This window comes from Dendrobium catenatum, unplaced genomic scaffold (assembly GCF_001605985.2).
Source record: "Dendrobium catenatum unplaced genomic scaffold, ASM160598v2 fragScaff_scaffold_1116, whole genome shotgun sequence".
NCBI classification, from domain to species: Eukaryota; Viridiplantae; Streptophyta; class Magnoliopsida; order Asparagales; family Orchidaceae; genus Dendrobium; species Dendrobium catenatum.
Window position 1 is genome coordinate 243,482 of NW_021319578.1, and position 15,813 is coordinate 259,294.

The window sequence follows — 15,813 nt, forward strand, 5'->3', positions numbered from 1 at the left end:
CTACTGGGATGGCGGTCAATGAGCCGGTGACGGGATCGCTACGGTGGTGCTATAGCCTATAAGTATAACTTTACCGGTTTTCTGCACTCTTCGATGCTGGATCAGACTCCCCAAGCCCCAATCTCCTTTCCGTATACTCTTCTCTTTTACTTCCATGGGATCGCTTTGCCTTCCAAGCCATGGAGTGAAGTCCATTGTCTCCACTCTTTCTAGCAATGCTAGTCACGGCTTCAACTCGCTATACGGTTCTCGATCCCCCTTCGAACTCGGCATGGGGTTTCATTCTCTTTCCTTGCTTCTCTTTAGTTTCTCTACCTGTCGTATTGAATGTGAAGCTTTTTAGTAACCCTAGCATGTTTTCCTTCATGTAAACGTTCATGCTTTAGCTTTTGAAGGTCTCCGGAGGAAGAAAATTACAGTTAAAAGAGACGTGATTTATGATCGGGTGGAATACAAAGCCCTGTATTGGGTACCCATACCCACACCCTCCACGAACCCACCCATACCCTATTGGGTGAGTATGAGTGGGTACTCAACATCGAGGGATAAACTGATTTACATTGCTAATCACTGTATGGCTTATATTACTACAATCCTCCTGAACCGCACTGCGACCACATTAAATTCTGATATGCAGCTTGAAAGTTTGCCGTTAGAGCAAAGGGCAACAAGACCTCAAGGCCATTAATCCGTTGTGGACTGCATTCAAAAAGCGTGAAAAAAAGTGGGTGGGTATCGGTGGCTACAACATCCCAGAAGTCACAATGGGTGGGCATGGGTACCCAACCAGGACCCATGTAGGACTTTGGTGGAATAGTGTGTTGACTGGCTGAAATGATCTAAATCAAAATTTTGTTGGTAGGAAGTTGATACTATGCTACCAGCATTACTCATTCTGAAATTTTGAAGGATTTTATGTGAATGGGAAGTATCAAAAGAGTTTGTAGGTTACAGATAATATGTTTGAAATATTAATAATCATATGAGGTGGCTTAGTATCTGGTTTCTGTCTGTACATGGCTTCCTTATGTAATGAGACCTTTGTAAATTTACTTGTAATTGAAATACTGAATTGGTGCGATATTTGGCTTTATGCTTGCAGCGGACATTTTCCTCGGCTATTGTTTGATGTGCAGACATATGCTTATTCACTTGTGTAGAAGTTTAATCTTGCTTTAACATTGACTTTGACATCTCTTGTTTCAAATTATATAGTTAGTAGTCCGTCTTATTTCGGAAGAAATATAATTTGAAGCATTAACTTCTCTCCCAAATGTTTGTGCAGAGTGAGAATGTGTAGATCTATTATTTCTTCAAGGTCTCATGAAATATTTAGCAAGGCATGAGTCTTGTGTAAACTTCTTCTGGATTCATAAATTTTCCTCTTATGGTTTGAATTTTATTTTCATTTCATGAAAAGTTTGATGATTTGGACAGGTTAGGGAAATCAACCTTGCCAACCGTCTCGTTGGAGGGGTGTATAACCAAGGCATCGAAGGAAGTGTTTTAGAGGTACGAAGAACTTACTCCCAGATGTTTTACTGAAACAAAATAGAGACTTAAAGTGTTTAAGGACATCTTCTCTCTGGATCTAATGCATTTGGCACATGAAATATCAAATATTGTTGGCTTATACTATCTATTTGCTGTAAATACAAGTTATGCACACAAAGTTATATTATGTAGGGTGTTTTGTACAGTATGGATTTGCATGAACACAATAGACATATGTGTTCTAGTATGCATGAGCATGCAATGCATGCATATGTTCTTATGTCAAAGCATGTGTAAACGCATGTGTCTTAGATTATTTTGTTCTTGTTTTATGCATACATGTATTTGCATGTTACTACATGTTTCTCTTTAAGTGATAAATTTATAACTTATTTTTATTTATTGAAATTAATAATGGACTTGATTTATCTACTTGATAGTTATCAGATCATGAATTTTAAGGGAAATTTAAAAAAAAAGGGACTAAGGGGTTATTCCTCAGAATTGGGGTTGCTGATATGCTTTCAAGTTCTTTGAATGTCAAAGCTGAATTGTTGGTGACTACCAAGTGTAATAATGTATTAGTTTTGAAGTTGATGGAAATTTTTGTTCTTGTCTAAGGCATCTCATCAAGCAATAATCTATGCATTTTTTATTTATTCATATTATTACTGTAATTAAGAATATGGAATATGCCAATGATAATGGTGAGAGAATGATGAGGGCATCAGAGATCAGCTGCTACGATCTAGAGTTTATTTTTTTTGATATGTTTTATGTATTAGTTTATTTTATATTTTTATTTTTCCCATTTTACCTCTAGTGGTGGTCATGTGGTGTTGTAGCCCGAAGGGCATTTTAGTCATTGTTTCTTTTCTTTCAATGAGACCTATTTATATGTTAGTTCTATTATATTATGGGTTAATGATGAATATGAATAAAAATTTCAGCTTTCTTATTCTTGATCTCTTTGTGGGTTCTTGAGAGGAGAAACCCTAGGAGAGGGCCACGCATCACCCGTCAGGCGCCGGTGGATTCTGGGACTCGCGGTTAGTACTCTTAGTATTTTCTTAGTCTCTTCCTTTCCCTTACATCCGACCACCTCTTCTTCCCCATACACCCGCCGGCCACTTCAAGTCCCCAAGCCGCCAGTCAACCTCAACAAGATCCCTTCCACTTAACCCACACCCCTTCCTCCTTAGCCAAACTCCACCCAAACCCCAAACCCTAACCACCGGCCTTCCCCTCCCATGGATCCAAAATTGAGTGTCTTGCCTCTTTCCAAAAGTGGAGCATGAAGATTAGAAGGGAGCTCCAACTCAAAATCTGATTTTAAATTCAGATTTTGAATTCTTTCCTAAATTGACATAATCCATATTAGGAAAGTGCTCAAATTCGTGGATCTAAGTTACCTAGCCCATGCCCTTGGCCGCCGGCTTGAAGCCTCCACCCACCTACCCCTTGCTCTACCACCTAAAGCCGCCGGCCACATCTTCTCCCCCACAATAGCCGCTGGTCACATAATTCTCTCCAAATTTTTGAATCTGAATCCACCATAAATGCTTTCTTAATTTAGCCCCACTAATTTAGGACGAGAATTAAATTCAAATTCAAAATATTTGAATTTCAAAACTCTTTTTAAATTCTCCTCCTTTAATTTAGGGAAACCACCCAATTAACTTAAATATGAAATTAATTTCAGATTTAAGTATTCAATCCCCTTAATTGCTTGGGCCCACCTCGTTAATGCTTAACCCCTCTCTCTCTCTCCTCTCTCCTTGGCCGGCCCCTTCCCCCTCATCTCTCTAATTAATTAGGTCCCATAAATTAATGATCTAATTAATTCAATTCCATCCCCACTTTCCCTCCTAATTCCCACTCGTTTCAAATTTAAATTTCAAGGAAATTACTCTCTAATTACTCACTAGATCTGAAATTATTTTCAGATTTAACACTTTTCCCTTCTTCCCCTTTGCTTGGTCGAACCTACCCGATCCCTTCCCCCTCTCACTCTCTACTTTATCTCTTAGACAATCATGCAAGGCCAACCCGAATGTTGATCATGGGTTCGTAGAGGATTCTCTGGACCGGACTGACATTCTTCGATCTCCATTCTTTGATTTCAATTTGGACATCGACGACTCCGTGGAAAGCTACGTTGAACGCATCGTCTTCACGTTGGCACCGTCAATTGAGGAACACCTTCCAACCGGATCGTGGATAATAGTGGGACGTCAATCAATCCATCCATCGTCGGCTACCTTCGGTGAACTCTTTCCCTCACTCTGTATTTTTCTCGTTACTTTCAATTGTGGAATTTAATTGATTCACTGAGATCGTGTTAGTTCTCCGCTAAAGCCTAATAAATTATAGAGTTGTGTGAGGGATCCTTCATAGTATTAATCTCATTATTAGTCTAGGGATTTCTTGTTGAAACTTTCCATGTATGCAATATTAGACTAATTGATTGTTTTACTTTCTTAACTCCTACACATGTGATTTAACCTAAGCTTATGTCACCGCTCTTTATGTTTTATGTTGTTGTTCAAAATCACTATAAAGATATAATTATTGTGCTGTAAATATTAAGCGTGCAAATTCCTTAATATAATCGTCCTTGCATGTTTGTGCCACATCAGAGAAAGAGTTGTGTTTTATTTCATAACTTTACCTAGCTTGGCATAATTCCAATTTTAATCGAGTTTAGTTCAATTCCCACAAATAATTGATGATGTTGTGGTTGGCCGGTTATTGCAACCATTGTTCTGAACATTCATATTTGGGGTAACATTTGGTAATTTTATTCCTTCTAAAGTCTGAGGTTATTTCCTTGGCCAGTGGAAATTTTGAGGCATTGTCTATGTGATTATAGATAAGAATTTGAAGGATAATGTTATAAAAATTAATAGAATTGAAGATAAAATTATAGTTTTAAAGATTGTTGTTAATAGTAAGATTATTAATATTATAAGTGTTTATATTTCTCAAGTATGTTTGGATGTGTTCAAAATTAAAATTTAAGAATGACTTAGAAGAATTAATAAAATGAATATTTTTTGAAGAAAGTGTTTTTATTGGAGGAGATTTAAATGGACATATTTATAGAGTGGTGGAAGATTTTAATATCATTCATAATAGTTATGGTTTGGAGCGAGTAATAAAGGCGATATGACTATATTAGATTTTTGCTCTAGCTTATGATTTTGTAATTATTAATAAATTATTTAATAAAATAGATGAGCATCTCATTACTTATAAGAATGCATATAATAAAACTTAGATTGATTATTTTCTTATAAGAAAAATAAATCATTTAGATTGTAAAGATTGTAAAGTCATACTGAGTGAATGTTTATCTAATCAACATCACTTATTAGTTTTAATCTTTAAGATGAAGGGGTGAAATATGAAAAAAAAGTAAAATGTTATCATAGAATTAGATGGGGACATTTGAAAAATGCTAACAAAATATTTTTGAGAGGAGGATTCTAGATCTTAAGGTTTGATGGTGCATGATGAAGCTAATAGTATGTGGGAAAAAATAACTAGTGATATTAAATGTTGCAAATTATATGTTTGGAGTGTCAAACGGAAAACTCCTAATAGTAAAAATTGTTAGTTGTGGATCAAAATGCTTAAGAAAAGATAAAAAATAAGAAGTTTTGTTATAAAAATTTGTTTAGATGTGAAAGCTTAGAAAAATAGAAAAAATGTAGTGAGATTCGTAAGGATGCTAAGAAAGCTGTATACGATGCAAATAATTTAGCATTTAATGATTTATATAATAGATTATATATTAAAGAGTGCAATAGTTATATGTATAAGTTAGCCAAGTAATGAGGTAGAAGTAATGATCTAGTTCAAGTGAAGTGTATTAATGATGGAGATAAAAAATGTTCTTGTTAGAAGAGGGCATTCAAGATAGGTGGATGAGATATTTCGATAAGTTTTTTAATAAAGATTGTGAGAATATGATTGAGCTTTAATAACTTAAACATTTTAAATGAAAATTGTGATTTTTATTTTTATCGTCATATTGGCAAAACTGAAGTTAGAGAGGCTTTAAGAAAAATGAAGTGTGAAAAAAAATTGTTGGACATGATGAAATTCTAATAGAGGTGTGGAAATGCTTAGGAGATGATTGAATTTTTTGACTTATAACTTTTTAATATTATTTTGAATAAAAAATGCTAGATGAGAGGCGGAGTGTGTTGGTTTCTATTTTTAAGAATAAAGGTAATACATAAGAGTGTGCGAATTACAGAGGAATTATATTAATGTGTCATACATTAAAGCTATGAGAAAGAGTAATTGAGCATAAGATACGACGTGATACTAATATTTCTCAACATCAATTTTGATTCTTGCCTATTATGAAAGCTATACATGTATTAAGAAGTTTGATTGAGCAGTGTAGAGAGAATAAGGAGGATCTATATATTATATTTTATGATTTTGAGAAAACACATGATAATGTTCCAAGAGAAGTGCTTTGGAGAGTCCTAGAAAATAAAGGAGTTAATAATACTTATATTTAAGTCATTAAAGATATATATGCTACAGGTGTTACTTGTGTCCAAACACAAAGTGGTTTGACCAAGTATTTTTCTATTTCAGTTGGATTACATCAAGGATCAATTCTAAGCCCATATATTCTTTCTTTTGTCATGGATGTTCTTATTAGACATTTGCAAGTGAATGTACCTTGGTGTATGATTTTTGCTAATGATATTCATCTAGTTAATAAGGCCGGAGAAGGAGTTGAAAGAAAACTTAATTTATGGATGTTAACTTTAGAGTCTAAAGGTTTTCATTTGAGTAGATCTAAATTGAATACATAGAGTGTAATTTTAGTAGTAATAGATCTAGTGGGGGATTGTGATTTTGAGCGATCAAGTTATTAAAAAGAGTACACTTTTTAGATAGCTCAATTCTATTGTTTAAAGTGGTGGTGAAATAAATGGGATATTATTAGTAGAATTCAGGTTGGTTGGTTGAAGTGGAGGAATGCATCATGCCTATTGTGTGATCGAAAAGTATCCATCAAACTTAAGGGAAAATTCTATAGGATGGTGGTGAAACCTGTAATGCTTTATGGCGCAGAATATTGGCCATTAAAAGTGAAGCATAAAATTAAGTGTTGCAGAGATGAGGATGCTAAGGTGGATGAGTAGCTTTAGCAGAATGTGAAACAAGTATATACGTTAAAAGGTTGGAGTAGCTATAGTGGCAGATTAGATTATAGAGAGTCGTCTTAGATGGTTTGGTCATATAAAATAGCGGCCTTCAGATTACCCGTTTAGGAGAGTAGATGTATTAGATATGGTTTATGTTAAGAGGATTAGAGGTAGACCTAAAGAGACTTGGTTAGAAAATATTAGAAGTGCATTTCTTTTTTAGGTTTAAATGTGAATTTGACTCCTAATAGGACACAATAAAGAAAAATGATTCATGTAGCTGACTCCATGTAGTGGGATAAATGCTTGATATTGTTGTTGTGTCTATGTTGGCATTTGGATAATTATGAATAGGGGCTATGGTTGCGGTCCAGCCTTGTTGGTTTTACATTTTGTGAAAGGCTTGCATGCACATGGTTCTTGCAGTTGTGTTAACGCATGCGTTTTTGTGAAGTTGCACCTGTGTAGAACTTTCATCTTGGAGTTGCCGTATTTAGGTTGTTCACACTTCATGTTGATGTGGGAGTAGAGAAGTATTTAGGTTGTACACACTTCATGTTGATGCGGGAGTAGAGAACTATTGCTGGTTATCTACAATGTTAGATGGGTTTAAATTTAAAATCCAGTGGTTCATTTTCTTTTGGAATTTAATTTAAGTTTTATTTTAACTTATTTTATGTTAACTATATTTACTAGCTTAGGGGATAAGATGTTTTTAAATAGTTTTTATGAGGTTAGTAAAATTTTTATGTTTCACATTTGTGAGTGCTAGTTGATTATGTAATTCCTTTGAGTGTGGTTTTAGTGTGACTATCTAATTCCTAGGAAATCATCTCTTTCTATTGGCTTGAGGCCTAGTTTTCCTTATTTTTTGTTTTTTATTTATTTTATCTACATAATTTGTTATTTGCTGATTTATTGCTCTTGATTTTGATAAAAGTGACAAGTCTGAATTACAACTTATGGAAATTAAATTCAATTTTCTCATTGCATTTATGGGTTTCTAGTTTCGTGGATTACTTTGATTATTACATTATTGTTTGAGTTTTAATTCTAATAGCGCTTATTTACATTAAGGAAAGCAAATGATTGAATTATTTGGCAGCTTGTGATGTCTGAATTCTTAGTTTGCCTTGCATGTATTTATACCATGTATCATATTAGTTGCATTAGAAAAACCGAATTGCCCTGCATCATAAGCCCTCTTATTTAACATTTTATATAGCATAGATTGAGCATTTTCATTGAATCTTATTTAAAAAAAAAAGAAATTAAGCAAGTCTAATGTAATAAAGCAAATTGTTACTAAAATTCTGACAGATTTTAATGTATGGAATTCTAATAATGAAACTTAAGCAAAAATCTATGAATGAATCCATATTTGATTTTGTAGCCTCATATATTGGGGAGTGGCTGATGATAATAATGTTGGTGATGAATTGAGTTAGCGTTTTCTTGTCTCTTGTTCTTCTTTCTGATTTTGGAAATTGAACTATGCATTTCAACCATCATAATACAGTTGATCTCCCCTTTGAACTTAAAAAGTATTTGACAGGAAAGTTAGTCATCATTCAAAGTTTTTTTATGCATGGATAAGATGCATTGTATTGCAATTTTTCATCTAAATGTTTTGTAATTGTTCTCAACATAGCAATGGTTTAAGTTCTTTCCTCCAGGAAAAAGATTCTGAGATGTTAGAGATTGGTCTCCCGTTGAAATATTTTGTCGGTAGGGCTCATCCGCTTGGAGCATCAATAGTTGACGGTGGAATCAATTTTGCTTTGTTTTCTCAGCATGCATCTTCAGTAATTCTCTGCATATCCATCTCCGAGAGGTGCTATTTCCTCACTTTTTGGCGGTGAAGTTGTTTGTATATTTTGTATGTAGGAGAAAATTTGAAAATTGAACTATATATATATATTTATTAATGATATGAGGAGGGATGATACATGAATATCTGTGTACGTTATGTTGGGTTACCATAAAATGATCATAATATGAATTGAACTTATTTATTTGAAGGTTAGTAGGTATAAAAGCCTCTAGTTAGTGGTGCCTAGAAATTGGTTATGCTGCTTTTCTTTTATTTGCACCCATTGAATTTTTAAAATTATCTTTATTTTGATGGTCATTTGGATTCTGATCATACAAGTGAAATTTAGCACCAAAACCATCCTGTTGTTATAATCTGTGATAAATCATGCTATCAAGTGTGTAAATTTGCTGTTTCTTTTAAAAATGCATCGGAATGCTTTAATTTGGACATGCAAAATTCTTTTCACCAATTTTGACATGTTATGTAAAGTACCTTGTATGCTCGTGATTGAGCATGTGCATGGTTCTTTTCTGCACACACTCAATGGAGGCATGGCTTTTTTGTATTCTAAAGTATGAACTATTTCTGATTCTTAATTGAGTTCTTCTTTAGTATGCTTGTTGGATTTCAGTTTTTGGATTTTCAATGAAGTGTTCTTTTTTGAAATTGGTTTTGACCAACTACAATGTAAATTTTACTCCGGACTTTCTGAGAAAATTTTCTAATACTTTTACTGATAGGAATGGTGTTGTAAAGCTGCTCAAAAGCAGGATTGAAGTTCCATTAGATCCTCAAAAGAACAAAACTGGAGACATATGGCATATATGTGTTGAGGTTTGCGTTGAATAATCATTGTACTTTTTGACAAGCTTATCTTATGCAGATGCTATCTAATTCAATTCCTTTTTTTCATTGGAAACGTTCATATTTATCCTATGAATTATAGGCATGCTTTGGTTCATGTACAGTTTAATAAAAAATGAACGTGGTAATGTAGAAGTGCTTGAATTAAGCTATTTTTTAAGGCCAGACTTGAATGTCTTCTTAGACAAACATCTACTCAGCTCTACAAAGTACCCTTAGACCAAATAAGCCATCATGATGATAAGATTCTATCGATCAGCTTGAGTTGTCTGCCTCCTCTAACTAAGTAGATGAGAGATTGACAACTCAAAATGATGGAATCAGGAGATCTTGAATGGATTGTCATCATTCCTATCATCCATTTTAAGTACAAGATGATAAATTTTAAATTCTAAACATCAAATTTGCTGTTATTATATGCTCGATATTTAGTATCTATCTAACGACTAGTCTTAATCGAAAGTGTTAGTCCATCATTGGGAGGGTTAATTTACAATAGAGGTTTGCACCTATGAGAAACTTGAACTCAGATTTTAAAGTCGTTGCGAAATGAGGATGAAATTTCTTGGCAGCATTTTATTTATAATCTAATATACGTACTAAAAATTTAACTCAAATTCATTAAAATCGTCCCTAAATGCGGAGAGTGTGGGGGCGTGAATTTTCTAAGTCCACAGATTTTTGGCAACTTTGTTGGGGAATTTTCTCATTCCATATTGTATATAAGTTATAGTAACAAAAAAAATCATTTGTAAAATGAAGTCCTAAATGAGCGCTTGTTTATAAACTCCTGTATTTATGATATAGCTTGCTCATTTGTTTATATTAGTTTGTTATCTTAAGTCTCTGTATTTTGAAACCGAGTGGTGATGCATCAAATTTTGATTTCTAATCTCGTTTTTCATTTGTATAGAATGAATCTCTAGACTACCTCGTTTACAGTCTAGTTGGGACATAGAGCCAGCATCTAATTGACTAATGCTATTATCAACACCCGTGACTATAGTTGCTCACAACCAATGCCAGGGCTACTACTATTTTAGGGCACATTGGGAGACCTAATTCTGCTCAAATGCCTTCATGACATGCACATTTTCCCGTGCATTAAGCGCAAGCCACCATAACCGCCATTTTTGAAGCGGTCCCTCAAAAGAGGACCTATGTCTTTGAAAGGTTGTCTCACCTTGAAGCCTCGGTGATGCAGGACTACATAAGAATGCAATGTTTTTATTAGGAATTTGCACAACTCTTGATTATAATAATAGTGAAGAAAACTACTAGTAGTTTAAAACAACGAAGTAAAACATAAACCAATTGTTTCCAATTTGCAAGACTTGATTTTGGAAAGAAACAAGGAGGTGTATGAGCTTAGGAAATTTTGGCCAAAGGAGATTTGGAATTTGAAATTATTTCCTAAGTGAAGGATTGGGTTTAGGAAGTAATTAAAGGAGCATTAATGGGATGGGGAAGGGAGGGCCGGCGGCATCATGGAGTGAGAGGGGATTGGGGGCAATTGATTGGGGGTTCCTATTTTGGATTTAGGAATTAGGAAAGTTTCAAATTAACTCCAATTTAAATTTGAAATTCAAATAGGATAAATTTAGAAACTTTCCTAAAATAGATTTAAGAAATTAAGGAAAATTTTGAATGTCAAATTGTTTAGATTTGAATTAAAAAATCTGCCCCAATGACTCCAATCCAAATTAGGCAATGAAATTTAAGGTGAGGAGGAGGCTAGGGCCGGCGGGAGAAGGGGGGTTCGGGTAAGGTGGCCGGCGGCTCGTGGGGGAAAATTGGTGGAGCTCGGTTAGGATGAGATGAGGGCTTGGAGTTGGAGATGGTTTGGGTGGAGTGATGTCCGGTATGGGTGGTGGAAGGAGAAAAGGAGAAAGATAAGAAAGAAAACCACGAACCCGACCGTTTCCAAGGTTGGTGGGTGATCCGATCTCTCTCTCCTAGGGATTTCTCTCCTTTCAAACTCTCAAGCTCTCACAAGGAGAGGTGAAGCAGAATTCCAAACTCATGCAAGGAAGAAATTTTGTAATCATTCATTCATTCATTCATTACTTGAAAAATAAAAGAAAGGGCTATAAATAGCCTAGTACATGAGACTCAAGAAATAAAAGACGAAAATGCCCTCAGGGCTTACATACGACATCCCTCACTAAAAGGGTACAACTAGAAATCTCATAAAACAAATATACGACACTGAAAATAAGAAACTACATAAATAAGAAAATAACATGACAACATAAATAAAAAAAAATACAATGACTCGATCGTGGCCGTAGATCGCCGGCCACGCCTCTGATAAACCTTCCATGCTCTGATGTCCCCATCACTCTGCCTTGAAGAGGGTCCTTATAACTTGAGCCCCACAGCTTGCCCACTAGGCTGTATCACCCATAAGGTATGATGATAAAGTTTCCTCATCTAAAGAAAACCCATCTAGAAGACAAAGGAGAAGAAGTGTTGAACAGCCCAAGCATTCATCTACAAAAGTAGCCCCAGAGCTAGAATAGAGTATTCTTATGCATAACAAATTTACAAATCTAAAATAGGTGAGAAGGAATAGCTCTACTGGTGTGATATGTATGGGCTAAGTAGATTAATCCACCTACATGCACACAACAACAGTGGTGTGATATGTATGATCTACATGCATACAACAAATTAAATTACTGATGCTCTCACAAAATTACTTACAACAATAATAATTTGAATATCTACTTAGCAAGCTTCCCACAAGTGGTATTTTCATGGTAGCTTGATAGGGAGTGTGTAAGGGATCTGCTTCACCTCTCCTTGTTCCGTGCCTCCTGCATGGGATTGTGGGCCTCATAGTTTGGAATTCTAGAGCACAAGAATTGAGACATTTGAACCCTTGGAATGCTGCCCTTGAACGAATCGCTATCCGTGAACTCTCAAAGGCATCGGCTCCTATGTGGATTATTTCATTCATATTTTATGTATTTTGTAATTAGTTTGATTAATTTCCTTATCTAAGGCCTCTGAACAAGTCTATGTAAACAAAAATCTCTTGTACAAAGACATTGATAATAACTTTAACAAATTTTTTCCTCATTTTTTATTCTCTTTTAGTACTTAACTTTCAAATCTTATCAATTAACATATTTAAGAATTTGACAATAATGAGCCCCTTTCTAATGAACATTTGAACACAAACATGAACACAAACATGATCAACAAATTATTATCTTACATCATTTATCTGATAAACTATGACCCTTTAAACAATTTTACATGGACGCGAAAAGGCCAATTTTTTGTAGGTCAATTACAAGAAATCAAATCATGCTGCAACATGGTTGAACCATAATAGTTTTAAGTTCAATATTCATTTCTTGCAGAATTTTTTACAATTTTTATTTAATTTACTGATATAATGAATTATCTTCCTTTGAATAATATTAGGCTTGAATTTAAATGTTTCCAACGATTATATTTAATTTAAAATCAGATTAATATTTGGTTTTAAATTATTCTGCATTATCTTTGCAACCCAAGTTCTATAAATAGAGATTGATGGTTTGTGTTTATTATTAACTTTTCATGATTGATTGAATGAAAATAATTTGTAATGCTAATTGAGTTTATTCTATTGATCCAAGTTGCGTATGCGGGTTGCCCAAAGTTGTATAAGTGGAGTTTTCTTCAACTTACCATCACTATCGTCGGATAAGCCTTCTATTAATCCAAGTTTTGTATGGGCCTGAATATGAAACATTCTCTTAATTTGAAACTAGAAACTAATTTTATACTTGCAACATTTCATAAACTTTGATTTTATATATATTTTTAATTCTTATACTCTTCATAATTTAGCCATTATATAGCCTATTGTTACATTTCCTAGACATGCATTTGATTATTTTATGACATTATGTGTTGAGTATTTGCATGACCTATATACTGGTTTTAAAAAAAAAGTTCTTTTTCATGATGAAAGGCATACTAGTATCAATAAATTTTCATGAAGAACTATAATTTACATCATCTATATTTCAAGATATAGAAAGGTGAAATCGGGAGTTGAGATGTTTTGCTTAGTGAGGTGAGGTGTAAACCTTGAGGCAGATTGTTGATCGTCTTTGTAGCCCCAATGGTACAAATGGTCATATCATATTAAATTGAGGATTCTTTTGCCTGTAAATGGGCTCGTCTTTGTCTTTGTCGCCACACCTATACATGTGATCATACCATATTAAAATTATTTGCCCATTTATGCATGTGATTATATTATATTTAAATTGGCGACCCTTTTGCCTCCAAGGGCTCACCTTTGTTGTCCACGTATACAGGTGATCATATCATATTATGGCCAACCTATCCCTCATAAATGACCTTTCATATGCTTGTTTCATTTTCAGTGCTGCACATTTAAATACATATCTCATTCTTTATAAGCACGTTAATTAACATTGCAAAAAAAATTGTAACCAGTAAGTGCAAGTTGTCCTATTTTTTAAAATGCAAAAATTGCATCAAATGTCAATACACTCATATTTCTTTAACATGTATTTTTCATTATGTAAATTTAACGTGTGATTTTATAATCATGGATTGTAGAACGAAAATGTTGCGCTTTCAATATGAAAACTATCGCGTAGCTTATATCCAATTTTCAATACATTTGAATTTACTTGCAAATGATTAAGATAGAGTTTGCTTATTGAATTAATATGTGAGTTTTTTTCCTGACAGACGATTGAATACAGGATCCATTTCCTCGTTACTGTTAACTCTAAACTATGTTCTTTTGTAAATAGCCAGCTAAACACAAATTTATCAATTTATAACATTTTTTTAATTTAGAATTCAAAGCTATCTGAAATAACCGCAAAATAAACTTTACCTCACAGTTACTTCTCATATAAGCATTAAAGCATATTAACAAAAAACCCTCAAAACCCCACTCTCTTTTCTTCCTTTTTTCTTCTCCTCCTATGGCTTGGCTGGCTTCCAGCTCTTGAGTTTAAGCGCTTTTATATAAATCCTAATACATTTAAAGGCTATATGATATCCTTTATAAACTCAAAAAAAGGAATATATATATATAGAACTGAAAGAGAATAGAATAGGAAAAAAAAAATACGCGGTTGTTTTTTTTTGCAATGTGTTTGTTCAAGTGTTGCTAGGTCTCAAGTCCTGGTTGTGAAAAGTGGAAGGTTGCGCTAGATAGTCGACAATTAGCGCAAGACTTGTCGAATAATCATGTCAATGATCCTTTAATACATTGTGTTAATGTTAGAGTGTTCCCTGGAAATGACGCATTGTATGGCTTGAATACACCGACAAGTGAGCAAGGGCCGCTGCATCGGCTCCCAGGTGCAGTGTTAAATAGACAAGGGTTCCCACATCATGGACGGATGTGGGCAAAGAAGCTAGTCCAAGATCCTCAAATTAGGATAAGAACTTGAAATATAGGTTTATTTACCGGCAAATTAATGCAATCTAGGGATGGGAATAGGGTGGCCTATAGGACTTCTTGACGTCATCATCCTCTTCCTAGCCACAAAGAGAGCTTAAAATCCACTAGCTAGATATAATTGAACTAAGCATTGCATTGTGAAGCCTCAGGAATAGGCAAAACTAACAAAGGATCAACAAAGGTTAGCTTTGTAGAGAGCAAAAGCTACAAGAACTTAGATCAAAAAACTTTGAGCAACATGATCATCAGGAAATTGGGTGGCAGGCTGCTAGCAAAAAAAAAAAAAAAAAACTGAGAATCCTTATAAATCAATATAAGACCAACAAAGAGAAGATATAACATAATAATGGTTCATCCTACTCAATTAAGTCATTCAACTTAGAAGATCACTATGGGTTTCGCAACTCACTTTTAAAAGTTCATGATAAATAAGGAGTTCGATCTTCAATTGATGGTTTTTAGGCGAAGCGATGATAGAGTTATGTATACAAGCATACTGACCCATATAAAGGTTATAGATGATAACCAAAACAGTCAAAAGATATAATATTTTGTTGATAAGTTTATGGTTGTGGCAAGAGTCACTTTGATCTAAAATTTGGAAGAAGAGAAGCCTCAAAGAGATTGATCCGGCCACTAGAAAGGGAATTCCTTTTGTAAACCACAGAGAATATAGTGGAAGCAAAAGATTAAATGTGAGCGAGAATTACCAACCTCTTTCAATTCTTAAACATTCCAATAGATATCTTTTCTTGTAATATTTAAGGTGAAAGTTATGTTTCCATTCCAGAGGACCACAACCTCCTCTTGTAAAGTAATGATCTTAATAACGTTTAGGCAAGTAGTGTTAGAAATATTAGAGGAACTTCCTAGCATTAACATGAGAATGTAAAGGTGAATTAAATAGGGAAGAAACCTGAGGATCTATGTTTTCCAGCAAAGAGTAGCTCTTTAACTAAGGATTACATTATACTGAGACAAATTTAGTAAAACCAATCCAAAAAAAAAGT

General features: G+C 34.2%; 1 protein-coding gene across 1 annotated transcript; it reads left to right on the forward strand.

Moving 5' to 3' along the window:
- Positions 1-9,486, forward strand: LOC114580590 (isoamylase 3, chloroplastic-like). The gene is made up of 5 exons (XM_028698584.1): positions 1-276; positions 1,286-1,340; positions 1,438-1,512; positions 8,348-8,505; positions 9,228-9,486. The coding sequence occupies exons 1-5, from the start codon at positions 155-157 to the stop codon at positions 9,334-9,336; spliced, it is 519 nt and encodes a 172-aa protein (XP_028554417.1). The 5' UTR covers positions 1-154; the 3' UTR covers positions 9,337-9,486.
- The last annotated feature ends 6,327 nt before the right edge of the window (positions 9,487-15,813 follow it).

What these genes read in the sequence shown, in the direction of transcription:
- LOC114580590 (XM_028698584.1), top strand. Translation starts at nt 155, where the DNA reads ATGGGATCGCTTTGCCTTCCAAGCCATGGAGTGAAGTCCATTGTCTCC. An exon ending in CTCATGAAATATTTAGCAAG is followed by an intron (nt 1,341 to 1,437) that starts GCATGAGTCTTG and finishes TGATTTGGACAG; the next exon opens with GTTAGGGAAATCAACCTTGC. An exon ending in TGCATATCCATCTCCGAGAG is followed by an intron (nt 8,506 to 9,227) that starts GTGCTATTTCCT and finishes TTTTACTGATAG; the next exon opens with GAATGGTGTTGTAAAGCTGC.